This window comes from Capricornis sumatraensis, chromosome 13 (genome assembly GCF_032405125.1).
Source record: "Capricornis sumatraensis isolate serow.1 chromosome 13, serow.2, whole genome shotgun sequence".
NCBI lineage: Eukaryota > Metazoa > Chordata > Mammalia > Artiodactyla > Bovidae > Capricornis > Capricornis sumatraensis.
In genome coordinates, this window is record NC_091081.1 from 71,947,869 (window position 1) to 71,975,492 (window position 27,624).

A 27,624-nucleotide genomic window follows, 5' to 3' on the forward strand; every position below is an offset into this window, starting at 1 on the left:
TCCTTTAGGATGGACTGGTTGGATCTCCTTGCAGTCCCAGGGACTCTCAAGAGTCTTCTCCAACAACACAGTTTAAAAGCATCAATTCTTCAGCACTCAACTTTCTCTATGGTCCAACTCTCACATCCATACATTACTACTGAAAAACCATAGCTTTGACTAGATGGACCTTTGTTGGCAAAGTAATGTCTCTGCTTTTTAATATGCTGTCTAAGTTTGTCATAGCTTTTCTTCCAAGGAGCAAGCGTCTTTTAATTTCATGGCTGCAGTCACCATCTGCAGTGATTTTGGAGGCCCCCAAAATAAAGTTTCTCACTGTTTCCCCATCTGTTTGCCATGAAGTGATGGGACCAGATGCCATGATCTTAGTCTTTTCAATGTTGAGTTCTAAGCCAACTTTTTCACTCTCCTCTTTCACTTTCATCAAGAGGCTCTTCAGTTCCTCTTCGCTTTCTGCTATAAGGGTGGTGTCATCTGCGTATCTGAGGTTATTGATATTTCTCCCGGTAATCTTGATTCCAGCTTGTGCTTTATCCAGCCAGCCATTTTGCATGGTATACTCTGCATATAAGTTAAATAAGTAGGGTGACAATATACAACCTTGACATACTCCTTTCCTGATTTGGAACCAGTCTATTGTTCTGTGTCCAGTTCTAAGTTCTACTTCTTGACCTGCATACAGATTTCTCAGGAGGCAGGTAAGGTGGTGTGCTATTCTCTTTAAGAATTTTCCAGTTTGTTGTGGTCCACACAGTCAAAGGCTTTGGCATTTTTATTTTATTAGCAAAAGTTAATATTAACCAAAGGCTCATGTTAAAAGGTATTTTTGAAAATAATACTTTTTTTATACTCAAAACCAGTTCCATACAGTCATTATCTAGCTGTTGTTAATTTAGGTTCTTTAATACCCTGAAAAGCAATAAAATTTAGTTTAGGTTCTTTAATACACTAAAAAAACAGTAAAATTTTCTTTTCGTGAATCTGTTTCATAATTTAAACCAGTCTCCATTCTTTTTAATTATGTTTTTTCTGCTTATAAAGTTTCATGATAATTAGTCTGCATAAATACCAGGAAGTTAATCACTATCAGAAATCAGTGAAATGAAACTTCTGGATTTTGTGAAGCAGTTTACTCAGGTTTTTCCTTTCCTTAATTACTGGAAGTGGTGATGCCTCTATGTTGTGTTAACACTGTTCTCTTATTTGACACTGGGAAAACAAAAGGATGGCTGTACTGTTTGGAGCTGACTTAATCATGCCATTGTATGTTTTGAGAGAAACTTTCCATGAAGCAAGTTACAGTAACCTGTATCTTCACTTATTTATTTTTGGTATAAGATAATTGTCTAAAAGCCAGCCTTTAGATAGGGGACCTGGTAGAAGAGTTGAAAACTTCCCTTTCTTTTACACTGAATCAGCCACTGAATCATTTCAGTCCTTCCACTGCAGTGTCTCTTGGCCATTCAGTCTCCTTCCCCCACTGCAGTTCAAGGCATTCCAACCCATTCTTGAGTCATCTCCAGACCAGTCTTCCTGGAGTGCCATTTTAATCTTCTTGTTCTCCTGTTCCAAAGCTTTCAGTGGTTCTGTATTATCAAACAAACAAAGCAGTGTTTCTGTAAAACATAACCTTAGATTTCATTATCTTTGAGAACATCATTACCTGAACACTGTGCTGAAGCAAATAGTTACTGTTGCCCAAATGTGAGCTGCTCATTACTGTCTCCATGACTTATTTATGTAAGACCTTTTGTTCAGAATTCCTTCTCATTGTTCTTTCTCTACTGAATTCCTACTCAAATCTTAAGGCTCAGATTAAAATAACATAACTTTCATGATACCTTTCTGGATAATCCTGACATAAAATGCTTTCTGTCACTTCCAAATTTATTAGCACCTTAGTTGTGCAAGTTTTACAGTATTTACTACATATTGCCTTGAATTAGAAATGTGTTAACTCCCCTGAACTTGAAGGACTCCTTGAGCACAAAGATAATATTTATGCAAGTTTATATTTCCTATAGCACTCAACATACAATAAAATAACAACTGTTCAACATGTTTGTGCTAAGTCACTTCAGTCACATATGACTTTTTACAACTCTGTGGATGATAACCCACCAGGCTCCTCTATCCATGGGATTCTCCAGGCAAGAAATCTGGAATGGGTTGCCATTTCCTTCTTGGGGCATCTTCTCAACCCAGGGATCAGACCCATATCTCTTCCGTCTCTTGCATTCACAGGCAGTTCTTTACCGCTAGCACCACCTGGGAATCCTGGTTCAATATGTACTTAATTGAAAAAATTTGTTTCATCCTCATTTTTTGAAAAGTGGCATTATATTATCCTCCTTAGTTCCCAGAATTAATCTTTCAAACATTTTTACATTTTAGGGTACTAGAATAGATGATATTATCTAACTTTTGGTTTCTAATAGAAAAATTTCCTTCACGCTACTGACTCCTATTTCTAAAGATCTCTTTGACATTGTGTCACTGAAAAAAGAGGTAAGGTGATAGGATGTGTCCTTTCAAAGCTAACCTTATGGTGGATGATGCTGCTACATTAAGCACAGGTCCTGGCCAAAGAAAGTTAAGTGTTCGTGTCAAATTCCTTACTTAACAGTAATAATAACTACCATTTATTGACCCCTACTATGTCGGGGTGTGTGGATCACAATAAACTGTGGAAAATTCTGAAAGAGGTGGGAATACCAGACCACCTAACCTGCCTCTTGAGAAACCTATATGCAGGTCAGGAAGCAACAGTTAGAACTGGACATGGAACAACAGACTGGTTCCAAATAGGAAAAGGAGTATGTCAAGGCTGTATATTGTCACCCTGCTTATTTAACTTATATGCAGAGTACATCATGAGAAACACTGGGCTGGAAGAAGCACAAGCTGGAATCAAGATTGCCGGGAGAAATATCAATCACCTTAGATATGCAGATGACACCACCCTTATGGCAGAAAGTGAAGAGGAACTAAAAAGCCTCTTGATGAAAGTGAAAAAGGAGAGTGAAAAAGTTGGCTTAAAGCTCAACATTCAGAAAACGCAGATCGTGGCATCCAGTCCCATCACTACATGGCAAATAGATGGGGAAACAGTGGAAACAGTGTCAGACTTTATTTTGGGGGGCTCCAAAATCATTGCAGATGGTGATTGCAGCCATGAAATTAAAAGACGCTTACTCCTTGCAGGAGAAGTTATGACCAACCTAGACAGCATATTCAAAAGCAGAGACATGACTTTGCTGACTAAGGTCCATCTAGTCAAGGCTATGGTTTTTCCACTGGTCATGTATGGATGTGAGAGTTGGACTGTGAAGAAAGCTGAGTGCCGAAGAATTGATGTTTTTGAACTGTGGTGTTGGAGAAGACTCTTGAGAGTCCCTTGGACTGCAAGGAGATCCAACCAGTCCATTCTAAAGGAGATCAGCCCTGGGAATTCTTTGGAAGGAATGATGCTAAAGCTGAAACTCCAGTACTTTGGCCACCTCATGGGAAGAGTTGACTCATTGTAAAAGACTCCGATGCTGGGAGGGATTGGGGGCAGGAGGAGAAGGGGACGACCGAGGATGAGATGGCTGGATGGCATCACTGACTCAATGGATGTGAGTCTGAGTGAACTCCGGGAGTTGGTGATGGACAGGGAGGCCTGGCATGCTGCGATTCATGGGGTCACAAAGAGTCGGACACGACTGAGCAACTGAACTGAACTTTGTCGGGCACTGCTTTCCACTTTATGTGCACTATTTTTATTTGATCCTCCCAACAAATCTCAAGTGAGCTGTTTTCCCTGTTTTATAGATAATCAGGCAGAGACTTGATCCAGTTATGTATTCCAGAGGTACAAAGCCAGATATTGGTGGAGCTGGGATTTTGAATAGTGATTTCTCTGATTTCAGCCTCAGAGTACTCTCCATCATGCTACATTTCTTCTGTAAGATGTATATCACGTATTAATGTGAAGAGCTGTATCAGTATACCTGATGAATGCTTTTTATGAGAGGAAAAATTCAAAGAAAATTCATTAACAGTACTGTTAAAATATTAACATTTCTGTGAGTTATAGAAGATGCTAGTGGGAATAAGCTTTCAATTTTCTGTTTATAAGTACCACATCCTTCAGTTCTTTTTTTTTTACTGTTTAGGAGATTATAGGGGTTAAATTCTAACTTGTTGGTACAGATTTCTGATATTTGTAGGAAGGTAGAGCTGGCTGGAAGTGTTAAAGTTTACTATAATCCTCTTATGTTGTTAACGTCTGGATGGGTAAAATATTTAAGTTGAATAGTTACTATTGGTAGATCTGGGCCTAGAGTGTAAGTTACCTGTGTCCTGAACAATCCAGTGTTGTTTTACACTATACATAAAATATACACTATACATTGATTCTTAAATGTTATCTGTTTCCATCTCTTTCCTTATTCCTGAAGTTCCTCTCTTACTTCCCCCATCAGAAAATGCCATACACATGTCCAGGATGCTTAGAAGAATTAAAAAGTGTAAAGGAAACAGATAACAGTTTTTTTCCCAGAAGGAGTATGTATTACAGATGGTCAAGGAAAGAAGAGTTTATGTTAGGAAAATTAGCTATACTTCCTACCAAGATGTAAATTTGTTTTGTTAGTTTCAGTGACTGGGTCTTCTAAGTGCCCCTATACACTGAAAATACGCTAAGTTACTATTTAGTGAAAATTACTGGGCTTCCCTCCAAATTTGGTCATATCTCCAGATTACGTGAATGATTATTGACTAGTTGCTGATTATTCATGTACTTATTAAACAAATATTTATTGAATATCTACTATGTGTTAGTATATTAGATACTAGAGACATCTATAGAGACTAGAGATGAAAATCCATGTATTAATATGGAGAAGGATCATCTTTGTCCAGAGGAACTGGGTAGACTTACCCCAGGAAGCAACATGAAAAGTGAAGAAAAAGGGAGGAGCTTACAAGCAGACAAACACTATTATTTATAAAATGCCAGTGTAGACAGTAGGCAGTTTGTGAGGCAAGAACATGGATTTCATTCTGGAACTTATTTATTCACAAAAAATGGATTAAGGACCTATATTAGACTGTATGTCTTATGTTAAAAGTATAGTAGCAAATAAGATAAAACCAATTCTTGCTTAAATAAACCAATGTTATAGTCTGCAAGAGAATTCAGATAAGGAAAAGGACATTACTAAATTGTATAGTGACCTTTCAGGCTAAAAAATGTACAAGTTGCTGTTGGAGCATATAAGAAGGGCACTGACTTACATTTGGTAGGTCAAGGAAGGCTTCCACGAGGAAGTGATAGCTAAAATGACCTGAAGGATTAGTAGGATTAGTCAGGCAAAAAGGATGACTTCAGATGAAGTGGTCCAGTTAGGACGACAGCATGTGCAGAGGCCTAAAGGTAAGAGAGAACATGACCTAAAAGATGTACTGGAATGCACTGGGTAATGGGAATGTGGAACAGCATGAAGCTGAGGGGTTAAGCAGAGGTCAGACCATGATATACCTTGTAGGTCCGATTATTCAGTTTGGACTTGATCCTAAAAATAAGCATAAAGCATTAGCAAGTTTTAAATAAAAGCGTACATTACATGATCAGACTAGCTACGATATGGAATGAAGTAAATAAGGAACAAGGCTAGCGAGTCAGAGAGACCAGAAACTGGAAAGGAGATCTTTTGTATTGAACCAGGAGAGATGTATTGAAAGTGGAAAAAAATAAATCATATATGAGTGTAATTTTTTAATTACTTGAGGATTTTACCTGGTGGGAGGATGATGCCAAAGTTTTTACTTGAGCCTCTTAAAGAATATTTTTAAAAATACTGAGAAAGCCTCTGTAACAGGAAATAACCAGATAAAGACAGTAGGGAAGAAAATAATGAATTCTCTTATGGATATATTTGCTTTGAGGTTCTTGTGGAATAAATATGTGAACATGTGACCATTAGAATTATAAGTCTGAATCTCACAAGAGAGGTCTAGGCTAGATATAATTTGGAACTAATCAGTAGATGGATAAATAATATTGCCTGATAGTGTGTTAAATTAGAGAAGTTTGTAAACTTTAAAGCACATGTAAATTTTAATTTTTATTAGTAAGTTAATGAATGAAAATGTACACTCTGGACTTCAAAGCGGTACTGTTTTCATTTTCAATAATCGGTTGTATGATGTATGTTGAAATCCTAATGATCAAAGGCGTATAAATATGCAGTGCAGTATTCCCATATGTCATCCATGTGATTAGCTATTAGCAATGCAGATGTTTAACGATGCTATAATTTTGTAGCCAAAGCATATGAATGATAATAGTTATCTTTATTGTCAGCAAGTAAATGTTTCACATGATTAATGTCAATCCTAGGTAATGTGGCATTTTCTTTTATTACAGCTTTTGATTGGCTTTGAATCTGGAACAGTAGTGTTATGGGACCTCAAGTCAAAGAAAGCAGACTATAGATACACCTACGATGAGGTAATAACATTATTTTGTCATTTCTCCAGTTCACAATGGCTTCTCTAAGAACTTCTTTAATTAATGACTTTAGGCAATCTTTGTAGTTAACTGTAACACACATTTTTGCATATGTATCATATAATATATTCACATAGCTCAAAAGACACAAAAATGATCTCTCCGGCTCCTGTCATTTGACCATCCAATTCCCTTACCTCATCCCAATGTTAGTTTCTCATGTATTCTTCCAGAGGTATTTTCTGCATTTATAAGCAAATTAAGAAATGTATGCTAGCTTTTTATTTTATACAAATGATAGTGAACTGGAAATAATTATAGCTTGCTTGCTTTAGAATCCAAATAAAGATTGTGATTAATAAAAAAAAAGACTTTTATTGCCTTCAGATTTCCTATAAATTGGATGGTTTACTGAGATGACCAAATTTAGGTTAATTTTTTTGTTTTGTTTTTAGCAAGACTATTTCTTAGATGATGTTGATGCTCTTCTCCCAGATTGAACAGTAGTGTCTGTGATATTAGCAGTCAGTTATGTTCAAGGCCTAAATCGATTACCACATAGTTGTTGCAAAGTAGAGAAGTTCTAATTTTATGATTCCTTCTCTATCGATTATCTGGGATACTTCTGTAAAGAGAAGCTTCTCACCTGCTCTTTTGATTATGTAGCTGTACAATTTGGATAGGAAAGGCAGGATAAATGCTTGTTTCTTTTATTTCAGTAAAAGGGGCTCTTCTCTAGTAATCTTAATGATAAGCAATTTGATCTTGTTTCCCATTTCACTGTGTACTAAAAGATTTAAACATTAGTTCATGTGCTTCAGTACACTACAGTTATTAGCCTTATTGATTTTCAAATTGTCCCATCTTTCATCAGTGAATCTCTTCCATTTGTTTCCTAAGTCCTTTGACAATAGTCTTGGATAGCTTCCTTGCCATCTGTTAGAACAAAGCATACCTATTACACTTGAATATTTCTGTCCCAAATTTAGAGCATCTTTCTCCATGAAACTGGGTTCTTTAGGTGAGAAATGGTGTCTGGTGACCATAATTTGGTTACCAGGAGTGTTCACAATTTCTAATTCCGAGAATAGATCTAGGAAATGGGGGGGGGGGGTTGTTTATTTTTAAGAAATGTCATGTGTTCATATTGATGCTTTCAGTTAGTCAAACAGATTACATTGAGTAACTATAGCAAAACTAGAAATACTTTGTAAATGTCTGCATGTTATCTTTATAAGTCTGACTGAAAGAGAATTTTGTTTTCATAACTGTATACTTTTTTTTTGTATTTTAAAGCCTTTTAGTTAGTAAATATTCTGTTGTTTACCAGTCAAGATCTTGAATTTATTTTAAAAGAGTATTTTTAATAAAGAGTTCTTGTCATTTCTCTGGAAGCTTTGGCCTGTAGAGATGTTTCTTGTGTCAAAATGAAAGCATATTTTAGGCATATTTGACTCTTTTATTTTGCTTTTGTAATTTAAATAGTTACCTTGCCTTTAGCCACTATTGAATCACAGGGAATTTACCCTCTCCGGTTAAACAAACACACGGGGAAAATATATGTAAGAACAGTTTATAGAAATTAACAGATAGTATAGAACAGGGATTCCTTAGGGGATAAAGGTGAGCCTTTCAGTTGCATTAGCTTATGGTCTGGAGGTATTTCCCTGGTGGCTCAGACAGTAAAGCACCTGTACAATGTGGGAGACCCAGGTTCGATCCCTGGGTCGGGAAGATCCTCTGGAGAAGGAAATGGCAATCCACTCCAGTACTATTCCCTGAAAAGTCCATGGGGTCACAAAGAGTCGGACACGACTGAGGCACTTCACTTCACTTAACTTCATGGTCTGGAGAGATTTTCCAGATCTCAATCCATGAAGGAAGGTGGGCAAGGGGGAATCTACATTAAACCCAGCAGTCTCCCTAAATTGAGGAAACAGAGTTGGGAAATTGGGAAAGATATTCATAACTTATAAAACACGGTAACAGAATGTAGGGACCTGCCTTGTGAGAGAGTTTTAAAAATCCACAAGGAGCCCTTAGTCTTAAGTTGAACTGAATTAGTGCACGAGTGTGAGGTTTAGAATAGATCCATTGGAAAGGAGTAGGTAAAACAATTCTTATAGCACACACAGGACTAAGAATAGGTCACATTCCCAACAGAACAGAGAATGCTTGTAATGGACAGGGCATCAAGAATACTCAAAAAGGTATTGCCTTGTCGTAGGGATAGACTAGCTCTGCATTAAAGACTGGCTTAGCTAGCCTAACAGAGCTTAAGCAAGCCTGTTTCCAGGCTGTTTCCGAGTAGTATTTTTAACTACATACCAGAAAAAAAGGTGAAAAGTATTTAAAAGAGTATAATTGGGCTTCCCTTGTGGCTCAGTGGTAAAGAATCTGCCTGCCAATGCAGGAGACACGGGTTTGGTCCCTGATCTGGGAAAATTCACACATGAGTGAAGCCATTAAGCCCTTGCCCCACAACTTCTGAGCTTGTGCTCTAGAGCCTGGGAGCTGTACCTACTGAAATCTGCACACCCTAGGAGCTCATGCTCTGCCACAAGAGAAGCCACTGCAATGAGAAGGCTGCTCACTGCAACTAGAGAAAAGCCTGCACAGCCACAAAGACCCAGCACAAGCAAAAATAAATACTTTTTTAAGCTAATGTCATGATTTATGAGACTGTTCTCCTATAATGAAACATTTGATAAAAAATAAGAGTAGAATTTATGTATACCTGCATATCTACCATTCTGGTATTCTTCATTCCTTTGAGTAGATCCAGATTTCCATCTTGTATCATTTACCTTCTGCATGAAGGACTTCTTGTAACATGTTTTATAATGAAAATCTGCAAATGATCTATTCTTTGAGTTCTTTATGTGTGTAAATGTGTTTATTTTATCTTTGTTTTTGAGAAGATATTTGTGATGGATGATATCCTAGGTTGACAGTTTTTTCTTTCAGAACTGTAAAGGTATTATTCAGCTGTGTTCTTGCATTGTTTCTAAGGAAATATCTGCTGTCATCTTTGCTTTTCTATATTTAATGTGTTCCCCTCCCGTCCCCACCCTCTGGTTGCTTTTAAGGATTTCTTATCACTAAAGTTCCAGTTTTAAGCATTTGAAATATGTACTTTTATGTAGTTTTCTTCCAGTTTCTTTTGCTTTGAGTTCATTGAATTTCTAAGATATCTGTGTATTCTAGAAGTTTATAAAGTTTAAAGTTCTCATCAGATTTGGGAAACTTTGCAATATATTTTCTGTCCATAGGCTCCCTTCTGAGACACCTATGACACACATATTAGTCTTCTTGAAGTTGTACCATAGTTTACTGATGTTCTGCTTATTCTTTGCCCATCTTCCACATTGAGCAGTTTCTGCTGCTGTGTGTCTTCAAGTTAATCAAGCTTTCTTTCTGCTGTATCAAATCTGTTGGCACACCCATTTGGAAACCATTTTTCATCTTAGACATTTTCATCTCTAGAAATTCCACTTGTGTTTTTGAAAGCTTGCATGTCTTTCCTCAACATTTTCATGTTTTCACTTACCTTTTAGAGCAGGTGGAGTCTGTTTAAAATATTTGTTTTAATATTCTTGTCTGCTAATTCTCCTATCAGTATCATTTCTGAGTCTGTTTCTATTGACTACATTTCTTCTCATTTTGCATTGTATTTCCTGGTTTCTTTGCATGCCTTATAGATTTTTGTCACCTGTCTTGAAGTTCAATATGAGGTATTTTCAATCAATCTTAATTCTAAATCTGCATTCTTGTCTTCTAGAATTTTAGTTAATTTATAAAATTTTTTCTGAACAGTCAATGCAACTAGTTTTTCCAGTGGCATATTGATCATAATTACTTGGTAATTTATGTTTGCTGCTAAGTCACTTCAGTCGTGTCCGACTCTGTGCGACCCCATAGACGGCAGCCCACCAGGCTCCCCCGTCCCTGGGATTCTCCAGGCAAGAACACTGGAACGAGTTGCCATTTCCTTCTCCAATGCATGAAAGGGAAAAGTGAAAGTGAAGTCGCTCAGTCATGTTCGACTCTTCGCGACCCCACAGACTCCAGCCCCCCCAGGCTCCTCCGTCCATGGGATTTTCCAGGCAAGAGTGCTGGAGTGGGTGCCATTGCCTTCTCCAATTTATGTTTAGTTATTGTTTATTCTAAGAAACGGAAGATCAGACCTGGGATTTCTCTGGAAAGAATGATGCTAAAGCTGAAACTCCAGTACTTTGGCCACCTCATGTGAAGAGTTGACTCATTGGAAAAGACTCTGATGCTGGGAGGGATTGGGGGCAGGAGGAGAAGGGGACGACAGAGGATGAGATGGCTGGATGCCATCACTGACTCGATGTATTTGAGTCTGAGTGAACTCCGGGAGTTGGTGATGGACAGGGAGGCCTGGCATGCTGCTGATTCATGGGGTCGCAAAGAGTCGGACACGACTGAGCGACTGAACTGAACTGAACTGAAGAAACTACAAGAACGCATTTTGTTTTCTTGAACTTGTCGATAATACATAATCACTATTATATTATTATCATGCTCCCTTGAGTAAATCAAATTTTGAAAGTTGAAAGAGTATTAGAACCAAATTAAATCTCATTTTTTTTGGCAGGACAATTAACTTATGGGAATTTAATATTAACATATGGACTTCAGCTTGGGAAATAAGAAAAAGGTTAATATGAAAAATTAATTCCAGTTCCAATTATGAATAACTTGGTGTTTAAATTAGTTTTTGTTTTTAAAGGTGGAATTCTTTACCCCTCATTTATAGGCTATCCACTCTGTTGCTTGGCATCATGAAGGAAAACAATTTATTTGCAGTCATTCAGATGGCACCTTGACTATATGGAATGTGAGATCCCCTGCGAAGCCTGTGCAGACCATAACTCCACATGGTAAGAACGGATCCCTTTTAAACACTACCTAAATTGTGATGGACAGAAAACTGTTTTTGAGTTTGCAGTTGGGTTTGTTTGTTTTTGATGACAAGGATGGGTTCTATTTTGAATTTAAAATTTTAGTTTAATTTGAAATTTCTATGTTTACACATAGAGAAATAATTTGTAGCAACTGGGTAAATGAAATCTCAAATAACTATTTGCAGTTGAGATTGCAAATTTGATCTTTCAGAAAATGAAAGTTACAAAATATTCTGAGTAATTTTTCTCTAATAGTCCAGAAAGTTGATAATTTTGTGAGTGATGTAGGACTTATTTTGAACTTTCGTCATCTTAATGTTATCAACTGCAGGTTGCTAGTCTACATATAATATGTATTAAAACACTTGGCACCCTACAGAAGGTAATTTTATACGTTAAAATATTGTCTTCAGAAACCCCTAAATGACCCCAAGTTTGATTCACTAGGAATACTCATAGGACTCAGCAAAAGGATACAAAGTGAAATCAGCAAAGGGAAAAGGCACAAGGGATGGAGTCTAGAGGAAGCCAGGCTCAAGCTTCCAGCAGCCTTCTTCCAGTGGAGCCACACAGGACATGCTTGTTTCCTCTTGCAAAGAGTTATTACCACGTGTATGAAATGTCCTGTACTAGGACAGCTCACCTGAACCTGATGTCCAGGGTTCGTATTGATGTCAGTCTATACATACCCTCTGCTTTAGTTAGCCGGAGAAGGCAATGGCACCCCACTCCAGTACTCTTGCCTGGAAAATCCCATGGACAGAGGAGCCTGGTAGACTGCAGTCCATGGGATTGTGAAGAGTCAGACACGACTGAGCGACTTCACTTTCACTTTTCACTTTCATGCATTGGAGAAGGAAATGGCAACCCACTCCAGTGTTCTTGCCTGGAGAATCCCAGGGATGGCAGAGCCTGGTGGGCTGCCATCTGTGGGGTCACACAGAGTCGGACACGACTGAAGCAACTTAGCAGCAGCAGCAGGAGCTTTAGTTAGCATGTATCAAAATTTCAGATGCTTAGAAGGAAAACAGAGATTGGTCGTAAACCATATTGTTTGTGCAAGTAGTACAGACATCGTGTGCCACCCTTTTCAGTCTGGGAGTGGTGGAAGCTGTCTTGAAAGTCAGGTTACCGGTTGTTAACCAAGAGAGCTAATCCTGCAAGCTGCCATTTCTAGGGATGATGATCTCAAGCTGTGTTAACGCTTAGTCTACAAGTAATGTATATAAAACCTCCTTGAAAGTTTTATTAGGGTGGCTTATCTGGTGGATCAGATGATAAAGAATCTGCCCTGCAATGTGGGAGACCCGTGTTTGATTGATCCCTGGGTCTGAAAGATCCCTTGGAGAAGGGAATGGATACTCCAGTATTCTTGCCTGGAGAATCCCATGGACTGAGAAGCCTGGCGGGATACAGTTCATGGGTTTGCAAAGAGTGGGATACAACTGAGTAACTAACAGTTTCACTTTTTATGAATAGATTATGAAGGACTTTGATTTCTGGATGAAGCCTGGAAATTTGCATTCCTTTACTAATCTGCATTCTCACGATTCTACGCTAAGAAATTCTTAACCAGCAAATTTAGGGAAATGAAAGGAACTGTTGTTTGCATTAGTAGCATACGAAAAGAGTATTTTTATAGTTATTGTGTTTCATTGTTCACTTTAAAATATGACTGCCCATTTTCTTTAAAAATTGGTACATTCTCAATTATTGCAATGTAAAAAATAAGCAGTCAAATTAAAAACTTATTTTGTCTGTCGTAGTACAAGTTTTTAGACTTGCTTGTTTCCTGGTAAAAATAACAATTCTTTTAGCCACATATTGTAATATATTTTACCACTGTTATTTGGTTGCAGTCAGAGACTTTTCTGGAAAGGCACTTATTTTAAATTTGCTACAGTTCTGTTTATGTGTGCCTCCAGAAGATAGCCCTTTTCATAATGGGTTCCAGTTTTCCCTAAGATATTTTTGTTCTTCCTTCTCTTAATGCCTACGTCCCTAATCTTTGTGGTATTCCTGAGTATTTCATACATTTTAGAATCTCCTATCGCCACTGGAATCTAGGAATTCAGAAAACCAAAAAAGTTGAAGATTAGTTTAGAAACCTTTAATTTCAAATCCAGAAGTATAAATATTGAAGTTAGTAGAAATATGTATATTGGTTTTAAAGTTTTAAGTTTATCTAAATTTTCATCTTTTTTTGTAAGTATAGTTCAAAGAGGTTTTTTTAACCACTTGAGAGTAAGTTGTCAGCATATTGCTTAATCACCCCGAAATATTTCAGTATTAGTATCTTACAGAGATTTTCTCCCATATCACCAGGTTTTGCCTTTTGTTGAAAGGGTCTATATGCAGATTAGATTTAGTTACCATACTTCCTCAGTCTCTTTCAAACTAGAACTCTTCTTGAGCCTTTCCTTGACTTTCCTAACAGATAAATTTTGAATGTTGCAGGTCAGTTATTTTATAGAATGTGCTTCCATTTGGTTTTGTCTGATGTTTTCATGATTAGATTCGTGTTGCGCATTTTCAGCAGGACCATCCCAAAAGGATTGCTGTGTTCTTTTAACAGCCTCGAGTGGAGCTTGTTTGATTTGTCATGGTGATGTCTCATACCCTGATTCCTTGATTAAGCTTCTGTCTACTAGGTCTCTCCAGTATAGCGTTATTTTTTCCTTTTGAAGTTAATAATTTTTTTTGATTTGTTATTGTAATCAATAAGTGTTTTGATTTGAAGGAAATAGTTGAGACTTTATAAACATACTGTTCCTCATCAAAATTTATACCCCCTGGTTTTAGCATCTGTTGATGTTTCTTTGAAGGATTACTTATTACTGTAATGGTTGCCAAATGGTGATTTTTCTGTTTTAATCTTGATTCTCTTTTAATACTAAAAATGTAAATTTTTGAGAGCAGGCTTTTAGAAGTAGCATAATTATATTTCTGCAGAATTTGTAGTATCTTAGTAAAAAAGGCAACCATACACATATTGGTGGTATGTAGTTTTCAGTATACTAAATATCTACTTTGATGGATTAAAATAGGGATTTTTTTTATTACTATCTGTGTTGTGGGCTCTCGCTCTTCCTTTCCTACCAGAAGGAAGGAAGGATTTATGGTAAATCATGGGGTTTTTTCATATCTAAATCCATGTAATGTAATGGTTAAGTATCCTATTCTTAAAAACATTCATAAGCATTACCTTGGTAATTGATTGGAACTGATTGTACTTTTATTCATTCAACAAATATTGGTTCTACCATGAGATAAACACCATTCTATACCTTGGATCAAGTAAGCAAAATTTAAGTAAAAGTATTTGAAAATCATGACATGCTATATACATATGTGATTATAATAAATGTAAATTTGGATATCTTATTTACTTGGTAGGATAGCACAAAAGATACTTAGATAAATTTTCCCCAAAATATATTTTATAATACTAATAGGGGCTTCCCTGGTGGCTCAGAGGTTAAAGCGTCTGCCTGCAATGCGGGAGGCCTGAGTTCGATCCCTGGGTCGGGAAGATCCCCTGGAGAAGGAAATGGCAACCCACTCCAGTATTCTTGCCTGGAAAATCCCATGGACAGAGAATCCCATGGAGGAGCCTGGTGGGCTATAGTTCATGGGGTCACAAAGAGTTGGACACGACTGAGTGACTTGACTTAACTTAATGTTTCCTATGTTAATGAGTTATTTGGTGAAAAGGCATGTTATGATCAAAGGGGTTCTAGAAATGCTGAAATAAAGTTGAACGTTTTCTTCACTGAAAGAAGTCTTAGTTTTCAATGTACACTATGAATTTCTAAAGGGAAAATATGTATAAGCATACATACATATATACATTTGACTCTTGAAAAGAGCAGAAAGTTAGCGGCCCTCATTGCTGCATATTAGAAAATCTGCACATAACATTAAATCAGCCCCCAGTATCTGTAGATACAAATCTGTGCATTCAACCAACCACAGACTGTGTAGTCATCTACAGTCTATAGTATTTACTACTGAAAAAATTTTGCCCTAAAGTGAACCCACGCAGCTCAAACTCCTGTTGTTCAGGGGTTAACAGTATATTAATTATTTGGGCCAGTTTATATATTTTATGTGGCTTTTTCAAAATTTACTTGACTTTAGCATCTTTTATTCACAGAGCGTCTTACAGTACTCAAGTGTTCCTCAAAATAGCACTTTGAGAAATGATGGCCTGGTGCTTGAACTATAATTGAATTATAGGTTCAATATTCAGTTTACCCTCAAATGGAATCATTCATTGCCAAAGTTGTTAGATAGTAGATTCTTATCCTGAGAGTCGTGACAGTTATCTAGACAATGATGATAAAATGGCCAGTAAAGGAGAATAATTTGAATTCACTTAAGATAATTTTCTCATATAATATTGGATAATTTTATATGTATCAAGATGGTTGACAGTCATATTTTTTCAGAAATTTTCTATTTGGGTGTCTAAAATTAATCAAATGGTGATTTTTTGACTAAAATAAAAAATGATACTTCCCTTTAATCTAGTTTTAATGATTATCAGAGAACACTTTCCCAGTAATCAGACAATCTGGTATGTAATTCTAGCTTTGCTGTTTGTGAAATACTTTGTAGAATTAATTACTGTTTTCTTGGACTTAGTTTCATCATATGTAAAATGGAAGGATTGAATAGGTGATTTTTAAGGTAAAAGTTTTTTGATTATGTAGAAATTAATGAACCAGGATTAGAGAACTTTTATTAAGGGCTGCTAAAGGGAAAAATATATTCATACTTCACATAAATAAAAGTGAATTTATAATATTTTAAGGATGTGACATATTAAAAATTAAATTAATCTACTTTTAAGATTTACTTGAAGCCTAAAACACTCAGTGAATCGTAAATCCATACTGCAATTACAAAAGTTTTTTCCCTAGTTTTTCTATTTGAAAGAACTTACCAGACTCCACAGAATATACTCAAATAAGGCTTTTGTTTAAAGGCAAAGGATACTAAGCAGCAAGAGAAAAAGAATGTGTGTAAGCATTCTAAGAGATACCCCGTATGAGTCTCCCACTCTGCACTTTTGCTCACAAGGACTCTGCTGAGTCACCAGCTCCAGTCCCCAAACTCTGGCTTCTGAGAAACTCTCAGAGTGATCCTTTAAATGAACAAGCCAGTATTGCCAGTTAGGCCAGTTGTCAGCCATCCAAAACTACTATACCGAGAGTCACCAAGGGGAGTTTGGGGAATTTTGGATCTTGAAGAAACACATCATAAATCCCACTGCTCTTGGCCATGATCCAAAAACTAGATATCCCACTGGTCATCTGTCCAGCTATAAATCAGCTCTCTCCACACTCATCAAGGAAAGAACACCTTCCCCATTTCAGACTAATGTTATTAACAATGTGATTCTCCGATTTAATCATCTTATTTTCTAGAGCATCATTGTTCAATAGAAATATGAGATCTGCATGTGTAATTTTAAATTTACTAGTAACCATATTAATAACAGTAAAAAACGTAAAATTAATTTTAGTAACAAATATTATTTACCCCAAATATGCAAAATATTACTACTTTAACGTGTAATCAGCATACAGAATTGAAGTGTTTTGCATTCTTTCTCTGTACTCTTTGAAATCTAGTGTATATTACAGCACGTCTTAATGTGGAGTAGCTACATTTCAAGGGGTCAATAGCCATGTGTGAGTGGTGGCTGTCATACTGTGCAGCCCACTCTTGAGTGAGCCCATAGCTGCTGTGTAGCAACAAATGTGTTCTACATTCTAAGTGGCATTCTACTTCCCTAATTAGAAACTAGGGAAGCACTTGTTTTTTGACAGCGATCCTCACTTATTTGTTAATACATCTCATTCATTCATTCATTTATTCTTTCAATAGACATTTATTGAGCACCTCCTCAGTACCAGAGATTAAATACTAGAAATATATTGCTCTTGGAAAACTCATAGTCCAGTGAGTGAAAATGATATATAAACTAAACACATACGCTGAGTGCTGATAAAGGCCTGCATAGTATGATGTAGAAACAAAAGTGATGAGTATGTTTTAGGTGAAGGCTATAGGAAGATTTCACAAATTCAGGCTGGATGAACTTGGTCTTAAAGGATCAGTGGGGAGTTAAAGAACAGAACAAGGTTATTTTAGTCAGAAGGTACAAAGACATAATCAAAAGCAGGGTATTTTTGGAAAACCGCTAGTTTAATATGACCAGTATTTAAAATTCCTTTGAGCGAGTAGCCAGAAACTAATAACTGCATACAGAGGCGAAAATATACATCATAGTATGCTAAAGAGTTTGGACTTCATGAAGGGAGACCTAGGAAATGATTTCACAGTGAGAAACATAAAATTTACATTTGGAAATACATTTGGTAGTGCATCAGATGAGCCAGGAGTAGAAAAGAGAAGCCAATTAGGATGCTAATATCAACAATAAATAAGAAGGACTTCAAATATGACTATAAATGGAAAAAAGTGGGCATAAAGGAATAAAATTCTGGAGTTAGAATCAACAGGACTTTGATTGTGTCTGAGTAGTTTTGGGGATGTGAGAAATAGGGAAGACATAAGAGACATGAAGAAATCACATGTTACATGGAGGTTTGTATGATTTATTAAGCCAAGTTTTATATTTAACCAGATGTTTTCAGTGATTTATCAAAGTCGTTCACAGGTAGTTGAAAGAGTAAATACAAGTTTTTCTACTGAGGTGACTTAGCAGTTAAGAAGTCAGATGACAGTTAGTGGTGAAATCCAGTGATCCTCTAAATGTCCTTTAGTTACATGAGCTTTGTAAAATCTTAGCTAGTGCCTTATTACTTGATTTGACTTAGAAAATGGTTAGTCTAGGATTATCAGTTCAGTCGTTCAGTCGTGTCCAACTCTTTGCAATCCCATGGACTGCAGCACACCAGGCTTCCCTGTCCCTCACCAGCTCCTGGAGCTTGCTCAAACTCATGTCCATCAAGTGGGTGATGCTATCCAACCATCTCATCCTCTGTCCTCCCCTTCTCCTGCCTTCAATCTTTCCCAGCATCAGGATTGTAGATGAATAATCTAGGACGTGAGCAACAAATAGTGACATAATTTTTAAAATCTGAGTTAAAAAAAAAGATCAGAGTATGCAAATCAAAAGGACTCACTAATTTCCAAGCAAGATTAATGAAGAAAGATCACTGTAAAAACAGCAGCATTTTTACTTTACAAAGATAATGAAACTACTGTTAACATCCATGCAGGGGGTGGACAGAAAGTATATAAAGAATTAAAAATCAGACTAGCTTTACATTTTATTGTAAGTATAAATATTGGACACAATAAAGCAGTAACAAAAGTCTATATTGAGCAAGACAAAAGTCAAGAATTTCGTACCTGGCTAGGTTTTATGCAAAATATATAAGCTGAAACTTAAGAAGGCTCACTAATTATTCCACCCAACGCCTGCCCTTTTTCAAGATTGTTCCAGCCACTGAAAGATTAGTGGTGAATATTAAAATAGATTAAATTGAGTGATACCTGAATAATTGTTTTGCTTCATAAAATAAAATGCATACAAAGTAATTTTTTAAAATAAATGTAAAAAATTTTACCTATAATCTCACATTATATCAATCTGCCACTCCTATTAGAACTTTGAGTGGTAGAGGAAGGCTGAAGGTCTGATGGTAGTCTTCTTCAGAACAGACTTTTAAATTCTTCACTGAAAGGTCATATATCTCTAAACAGATTGAAATAGAGGTTGAAATTCTTAGTTTGTTCCTTGTACAGCATGAGAGACTAGTTTTCAGATTTAAGACTCCTTTTTCCCACACCTTTTTTTTATTTCCTCATTCTCTCTCCCACCTCAAAAATCCAGTCTCCTGCCCTGGCAGTCCTTTCCAGCCTCTTGATCTGATGTTCTCTGCTTAACTCTCTCTCTAGTCACTTGTTGGTTCTAATAAATTAGGATGCAAGAGGCTCAGGGTTCCATTGCAATATTATTTTCTGCATAAAGAGGGGAAGAGATGTTTCTCTAGGATCTTAAGGCAGGAGTATATGCTCTAATACCAGTTGACTGGTGTGTATTTATGAAAACGTAATGTAATAAAGGTGAATTTCACATTAGTGGGGAAGGCTCTGGTGGTTCAGTGAGAATGCTGGCAGTTGTTTTTGTTGTTTAGTTGCTAAGTTGTGCCTGACTCTTCTGTAATCCCCATGGACTATAGCCCTCCAGGTTTCTCTGTCCATGCCATTTCTCAGGTAAGAATGCTGGAATGGGTTGGGATGCGTCCATCTTCCCGACCCAGGGACTGAACCCACATCTCCTGCATTGCAGATGGTTTCTTTACCACTGAGCCACCTGGGACACCAATGCTGGCAGACACATAACTGTATCACAGCTCATTACATTATACACTTTAAACACTTGGTCTTTATTGTCTGGCAATTATAGGTCAATAGAACTACACAAATAGTGCTGAAACTATTAGAGAAAAAAAATCTTACCTATACCAAAGTATACTTCAGAAAATTAATGTAATAAATGAAACTATAAAGCATTTACAAGAAAATGCTTCCCAAAGTTGTAATGATATTTGTGTAGGAAGAACTTCCTAACCATGAAACCACAGAAGTAGTGACAAAAAAAGACAGTTTTTTATACACATAAACATACATACATATGTCATTGTAGATAAACAGGATCGTATAATACCAGCCTCTTCTCCATAAACCTTCCTCTACATCAGCAGCCCCTTCCCCTTTCCTGCCTCACCTGATAAGCTATGTCAAAAATCTTGCAGATGTTCTTCCAAAACACATGTATTTCTAAAATCATACATATTTATAGGCATATATAAGAGCATATGAGATTTTTTTGGTCATTGTTTTACATAAAAATAGAATTATATTATTCTTTCTTGCATCTTTTCTTAATCCTCTGTACTTGAGGAAAATCCCTGCTTTCATCTGGCATAGCTCTTAATTCCTTTGTTTTAATGCTTGTGTATCAACCAGTTGTTTGTCTCACAATTCTTCATAATTTATTCAGCCATGCCTAATTGATGGATCACTACAAATTAGGCTGTAGTGATAAATTTGAAACTTTCAAATAAAGCTTCAAATTTGAAACTGTATTTTCAATTTCAGATCACTACAAATTATGCTGCCTTTACCTTTCTTGTACATATTCAGTAGGAATTGATCCTTTTATTCCTATGGAATAAATGCTTAAGAATAGAATTGCTGCTCCTGAAAATGGACTAGTTTTATATGTTTCTATTTTTCATAAATGCCCTCAGCCTGCTTTTCAAAGAAACTGTACCCTTTGCATTTTTACCAGCCAGTTTATCTCCGTTCCATTGTTCTTGCCAGCAGTGGTAGTACAGTTCATTTTACTTTTCTTACTTTTTTTTTTTTTAACTTCAAATTTGCTCAGGGTCTCAGAGTTGGCCAGAGATGAATGACAGGGGCCTTTTCCTTTCCCAGGTCTTTCCTGGGCATGCACACTGCCTTAAGTACAGCCTGGAGTATGTCTAGTTAAGGATTTTTTTTTTTTAATTCCTGTCCAGCCTCTTATTTGCCTCAACTAAAACCGCAGCCTTAGGCAGGCACCATATTGCCAGCAGATTACTGTTATTTCTGTGATGCCTGGAGATAGGGCTTTTGGTCTCCCTGAGCGGATGTCTGTTGTGTCAAATGAAATTGCCACAACATCTTGGGATTAGAGTTTTTCAGGAAGCTGCAATTGGGGATAATATACTGATTGGGCTCTAGGGAAACTGGTTTTAATGGAACTGCAAATAAACTTCAGTCCTATCTCTTGGCTGATGCTATTGCCTTTTTAATAGCACCATGCCACAGAGCTAAGGAGCATAGGGGATGGAAATAGCCCTTCATCAAAACATGTTGGGCCTGCCCCCCACCCCAGGTCTTAACAAGGTTCGGTCATTTCCATTGAGTAGGCTGTGTTGTGCTCATTTTGTGGCTTCCAGTTAGTTGGCAGAGTTCTGAAGTGATTACCCTTAGTTATTTTGCTAGTATTTCAATTTTACTAAGTGAGTGAGTTCACAGAGGTCTCACTTGATCACTCCAGAAATCATCTCCTTTTTAGTTTCTTTAGCAGTTCATAAGCATTGAGTCCACTGTGTGAACTTTAAGGTCATTTTGTCAAAATTCAAGTAAAGCTGTTGGAATTCTTAATTCCATTAAATTTATAATGTAGTTTTGGAAGAGTGCCATTTTAGGATTTTAAGTTTTCTTAAATGGAAGCATGATTAGGACTGACAGACTCGATTATTTAAATGTACACTTCTGTGCAATTTTTTTGGAATTCACAAGTGACACTAGGAAAAGTGGTTGCAACATATGGACACAGTGTTAATGAATTTTGAATGTTAAATTTATTTTTAAATATAAAGAAGATAGCGTATAACCATGGGTAAAAGATATAAGCTATTTTTAAAGAGGAAATACAGATGACTAGAAAGCCAAAGAATTTTCACAGAGATTAAACAATACAATTAGCAAATCAGAAAAAAATAATAGCATTGTTCAGGAAAGGTGGGACAAAGTACTCACATACTTTCTTCATCCTTTCTGGAATACAGTTCTACCTAAATATCTTTTTTTCTCGGAATTAATCCTAAAGAAAAATCATTAATTTATTCACTTATTAAATTGGTATTGAGTGTCCACTCTATGCCAAACAATGTCACCATGGATACATAAACAAAAAACACATACACACTTAAAAATCTTTACTTTCGTGGAGTTTACATTCTTGTTGGTGAGGCAAACAGCAAACAAAAGAAAATTAAAAATACGTTAGAATGAGCTACTTCCTGGGAGGAAAAAGCTGGGAAAGAGGATAAGAAGTGTTGGGTTAGGAGTGTGTGTTTGGGACCTTCACTAATAACATAATGGTGACACTGATTAATCTCTAAGAAACAGGAATTAGTATGTCTTATTTTCTTTTAACTTTTTCTGAATTATTAATACAGTGAACATTTAAAACTTGATAATAGAAATCAACCTTTTTAAAAATAATCAAAATTCTGTAACAGTATGAGTTTGACACATTTTACAGAGGTTGGTTTATTTTAGCAGTCTCTTGGACAATACAATGGATGGATTTTACTTTAAGAGAGTAAATATAATTGACTTTATTAGCAGAGGAATTAATTTTGCAGCCTGTCACTTTGGGTTAAAATATGATTTAGACCTATTTTCCTCAAATAAGCTATATTAAAACTTGAATTCATTTAGCAAATTGAAATCCTATTTTCCATATCTTTAAAACATTGCAAACACTGAATTTCTCTTACTAGAATTTTGTCACAAATATTGTTGACAAGTTATTCATTTTATTTACTTTTTAGCACTAGATTTCAGACACTAAATTGATCATTTAAAATATCTTATTTTGTATTAAATACTTCTTTCAAAATCACTTTAAAATATTTCATGATGGATTTCATTATATTTCATTTTATAAACTGTCAATGTATAAGAATTTAGAGTAACTTAGAATTTTAGAATTTAATGCAGAAAACTGTATTTTAGGAAAACAGTTAAAGGATGGGAAGAAGCCAGAACCATGCAAACCTATCCTCAAGGTGGAATTCAAAACGACTAGATCTGGGTAAGATTTTATTTCATTGACAATATTCATTGTATACAATTACTGAAATAGCACTGAAGACTATCATTACTTTTAAAAGCTTTTACAATGGTCCAGCGAGTTTTTAAATTTTATTCTTGCTTTATTTAACAAAATAACTAATATTGGCAATTTCAGGATAAAATATTTCATGTATTCTCTGTCTTTAGTAGTTTTACAATATATCTTGGAAAGCTTGAATTACTTTTCTTGTCAAACTTCATATGTTCTGTTAGTCTTCAATAACCGTTTATCCACTAGGAAAAATTGTGGAATAAGCAATGAAGAAAAAAACTTAAAATTTAACCTGTTAATGCAATATGTGTTAATTATGAAAATTATATGTATTCTTCACAAATTAAATATTATTTTAAGAATATTTGGCAATTTCAATAATAAGTACAGCTTAATATTAAAGGAAGAGTGTCAGTTGTATTTGAATAGATTAATTGACACTGTGACTCAGGGATAAGATTTATATGGTTTTTACAGTTTACATATCTTACACATAGTTTTTTGTATATCTGTGTATGTGCATGCTCAGTCTTTCTGACTCTTTGTGACCCCATGGACTGTAGGCCCACAGACTCCTCTGTCCATGGAATCTTCCAGGATACTGGAGTGGGATACTGCCACTTTTACAGGATACTGCCAGGGAATCGTCCTCCTGGAGATCTTCCCAACTCAGGGATCAAACCTGCCAAATGTTATATTTTAAAATATAATAATGAAAACAAATAAACATTTCTTTGAAAATTCTAACCTCTAAAGGAGACTCTTTATGTTCAGGTTTTCTAGGAAAAGTGTATGGTTTTATTTACTAGAACTGTGTAAGAGAGTGAATTTAGGTAGTGTATATAGTGCAGTGGTTCTCAAACTGTGACCCCTGGAGCAACAGGGGGCTGCAGTCTTGGATGCTGAGTCGCTTCGGTCGTGTCTGACTGTGTGACCCCATAGATGGCAGCCTACCGTCCCTAAGATTCTCCAGGCAAGAACACTGGAGTGGGTTGCCATTGCCTTCTCGCTTGGAAGAGAACTCATTAGAAATATACATTATCACAATTTACCCCAGACCTCTGAATCACAAAGTCTGTGTTGTGTGGGTGGAGCTCCACAGTTAGTGTGGGTGGAGCCCCGCAGTTGGTGTGGGTGGAAACTGGCAGGTGGTGTGGGTGGAGCCCAAACTGTGGTGTGGGTGGAGCCCCACAGTTGGTGTGGGTGGAACCCGGCAGGTGGTGTGGGTGGAGCCCCGCAGTGCTGTGGGTGGAGCCCAGCAGTTGGTTCTCACTAGACTGCAGGATCCACACTTAAGTTTAGAACCACTGGGACATTTTTTTCATATGCCAGTTTAGAACCACTGGTTATTATAACTGGCTTGCTTTTCTTTTTAATCTGTTCTTTTCTCAGTCTAATTCTAGTCAACCTTTTTTATCAAGAGTTCTGTTCAGTCACTCAGTCTTGTCCGACTCTTAGCAACCCCATGGACTGCAGCACGTGAGGCTTCCCTGTCCATCACCAACTCCCAGAGTTTACTCAAACTCATATTCATCTAGTCGTTGATGCCATCCAACCGTCTCATCCTCTGTCATCCCCTCTCCTCTCTCCTTCAATCTTTCCCAGCATCAAGGACTTTTCAAATGAGTCAGTTCTTCGCATCAGGTGGCCAAAGTATTGGAATTTCAGCTTCAACATTAGTCTTTCCAATGAATATTCAGGACTGATCTCCTTTAGGATGGACTGGTTGTATCTTCTTGCAGTCCAAGGGACTCTCAAGCATCTTCTCCAACACCACAGTTCAAAAGCATCAATTCTTCAGTGCTCACCTTTCTTTATAGTCCAACTCTCACATCCATACATGACTACTGGAAAAACCACAGCTTTGACTAGATGGACCTTTGTCGACAAAATGTCTCTGCTTTTTAAAATGCTGTGTAGGTTGGTCATAGCTTTCCTTCCAAGGAGCAAGTGTCTTTTAATTTCATGGCTGCAGTCACCATCTGTGGTGATTTTGGAGCCCAAAAAAGTAAAGTCTCTCACTGTTTCCATTGTTTCCCCATCTGTTTCCCATGAAGTGATCGAACTGGTTGCCATGATCTTAGTTTTCTGAACACTGAGTTTTAAGCCAGCTTTTTCACTCTCCTCTTTCACTTTCGTCAAGAGTCTCTTTAGTTCTTCTTCGCTTTCTGCCTTAAGGGTGGTGTCATCTGCGTATCTGAGGTTATTGATATTTCTCCTGGCAATCTTGATTCCAGCTTGTGCTTTATCCATCCTGGCATTTCTCATGATGTACTCTGCATAGAAGTTAAATAAGCAGAGTGACAATATATAGCCTTGACGTGCTCCTTTCCCAATTTGAAACAAGTTTGTTCTTCCATGTCCAGTTCTAACTGTAGCTTCTTGACCTGCATACAGATTTCTAGGTCACGTGGTCTGGTATTCCCATCTCCTGAAGAATGTTCCAGTTTGTTGTAATCCACACAGTCTAAGGCTTTGGTGTAGTCAATAAAGCAGAAGTAGATGTTTTTCTGGAACAATTGCTTTTTCGATGATCCAATGGATGTTGGCAATTTGATCTCTGGTTCCTCCTACTTTTCTAAATCCAGCTTGAACATCTGGAAGTTCATGGTTAATGTACTGTAGAGGCCTGGCCTAGAAAATTTTGAGCATTACTTTCCTAGTGTGTGAGATGAGTACATTTGTGTCGTAGTTTGAGCATTCTTTGACATAGCCTTTCTTTGGGATTGAAATGAAAACTGACCTTTTCCAGTCCTGTGATCACTGCTGAGTTTTCCAAATTTACTGGCATATTGAGTGTGGCACTTTCACAGCATTATCTTTTAGAATTTGAAATAGCTCAGCTGGAATTCCATCACCTCCACTAGCTTTGTTCATAGTGATGCTTCCTCAGGCCCACTTGACTTCACATTCCAGGATTCTAGGTGAGTGATCACACCATTGTGGTTATCCCAGTCATGAAGATCTTTTTTGTATAGTTTGCATATGTATTCTTGCCACCTCTTCTAAATATCTTCTTCTTATGTTAGGTCCATACTATTTCTGTCCTTTATTGTGCCTATGTTTGCATGAAATGTTCCTTTGATATCTCTGCTTTTCTTGAAGAGATCTCTAGTCTTTCCCATTCAATTGTTTTCCTCTATTTCTTTGCATTTTCTCGGAGTAGGATGAAGAATCTTAAGATTGCTGTTATTTCTCCTTGATCCTCTTTAGCCTTCCTCTGGGACCCAGAACATGTATTGTGCTCAGACAAAAGGTTGAGTGACCTCCAAGAGGAATAGCATCTGTTTAATTAACTCTGACATCCCTCACTGTGTGACCTTTGACACTGAGTTCTTTGACTTCTTTGTGCTGATTTCTTCATTTAGGACATAGATGAGATAATAGGTCAAAGGTTTGTTGTAATGAATTGAGTGAGATGATCATGTTTTCAAAACATTACACACAGTGCCTGGCACATCATAAATTTTCTATGAGGGGTTGCCCTTATTTTTATGGGAAACCTCCTACCACAGGTTGCCTTTTTTTTTTGCTGTATTTGTCTTGTGGCAAAAGTATGTGAATAGATAACATGACAGTGAAAGAGGATGGGGTGGGGAACCAGGAAAAAAAAAACAAACCCTCTGCTTGTAATACAACGTAAAATGAATTGTCTAAACATTTAAACTAACAGTTCTGCTTGTTCTCTGAATTATCTAATCATATTAACAGCTGTGGTTTGGCAACAGAGGCAGACATCCTGGGAAGCTTTTTCTCTTTGTGTGTTCTACCTGTTTTCATGTTCATTCCTATATATTGGGAGTATTTGTAAGTTCTTGGTTTCTTCAGGATGGCAGGGATAATTCTCCTTTCTTAGGATCAGAAACATAAAGCAGTCTGACTCTTTTATATGCATTCATGGTGGTGGTTTAGTTGCTAAGTCATGTCTAACTCTTTGCAACCCCATAGACTGTACCTCTTTAATCTTTTCTGTCCATGGGATTTCCCAGGCATGAATACTGGAGTGGTTGCCATTTCTTTCTCTGGGGAATCTTCCCAACCCAAGGATCAAGCTCAGGTGTCATGCATTACAGGTGCCACCAGTATGCATTTGTAAGTGCTGTTAATACAAGATAAATCGATAGGGTAGCCATCTGGTATCAGTTCTCTCCAGCTTTCCAGTGTCTTTTTCCACCTGGGATAAAATTTTCAGTAAATTAAATGAGCTCTTTCCTTAACTCCATGACTTGTTTCCTTGTGATAGCTCCCCAGAATTCCAGAATGTACCCAACACTGAGAACTGCTGCACGGAGAGAAGGCTCACCTCATTTAAGCAAGCTGGGCAGCACTCAGCCTTTCCTGTTCCTGGCGAGTGTCTTGGGCAGGTGCCCACAGAATATGTTCTGTCAGTTTATGTTGGAAAATCACCAGATTTTGTTAGAAGGGCTGTCCTCCCCTGCTCAGGATCTACCACATCATCTTCTCTTTACCTGGAAATAATTTGAGGCTGAAAGATTCCCTCACATCCTCTGTAACTCCGCATGATG

At 36.9% G+C, this 27,624-nt stretch overlaps 1 protein-coding gene across 3 annotated transcripts in view; it reads left to right on the forward strand.

The window, feature by feature from the left end:
• STXBP5 (syntaxin binding protein 5) overlaps positions 1-27,624 on the forward strand; it is a 163,752-nt gene that overhangs the window by 53,408 nt on the left and 82,720 nt on the right. For all 3 annotated transcript variants that reach the window (XM_068984863.1, XM_068984864.1, XM_068984865.1), the window contains exons 7-9: positions 6,413-6,496; positions 11,280-11,403; positions 22,987-23,065. In XM_068984863.1, the coding sequence (XP_068840964.1) occupies positions 6,413-6,496; positions 11,280-11,403; positions 22,987-23,065 (287 nt within the window). The remainder of the gene's footprint in view (positions 1-6,412; positions 6,497-11,279; positions 11,404-22,986; positions 23,066-27,624) is intronic.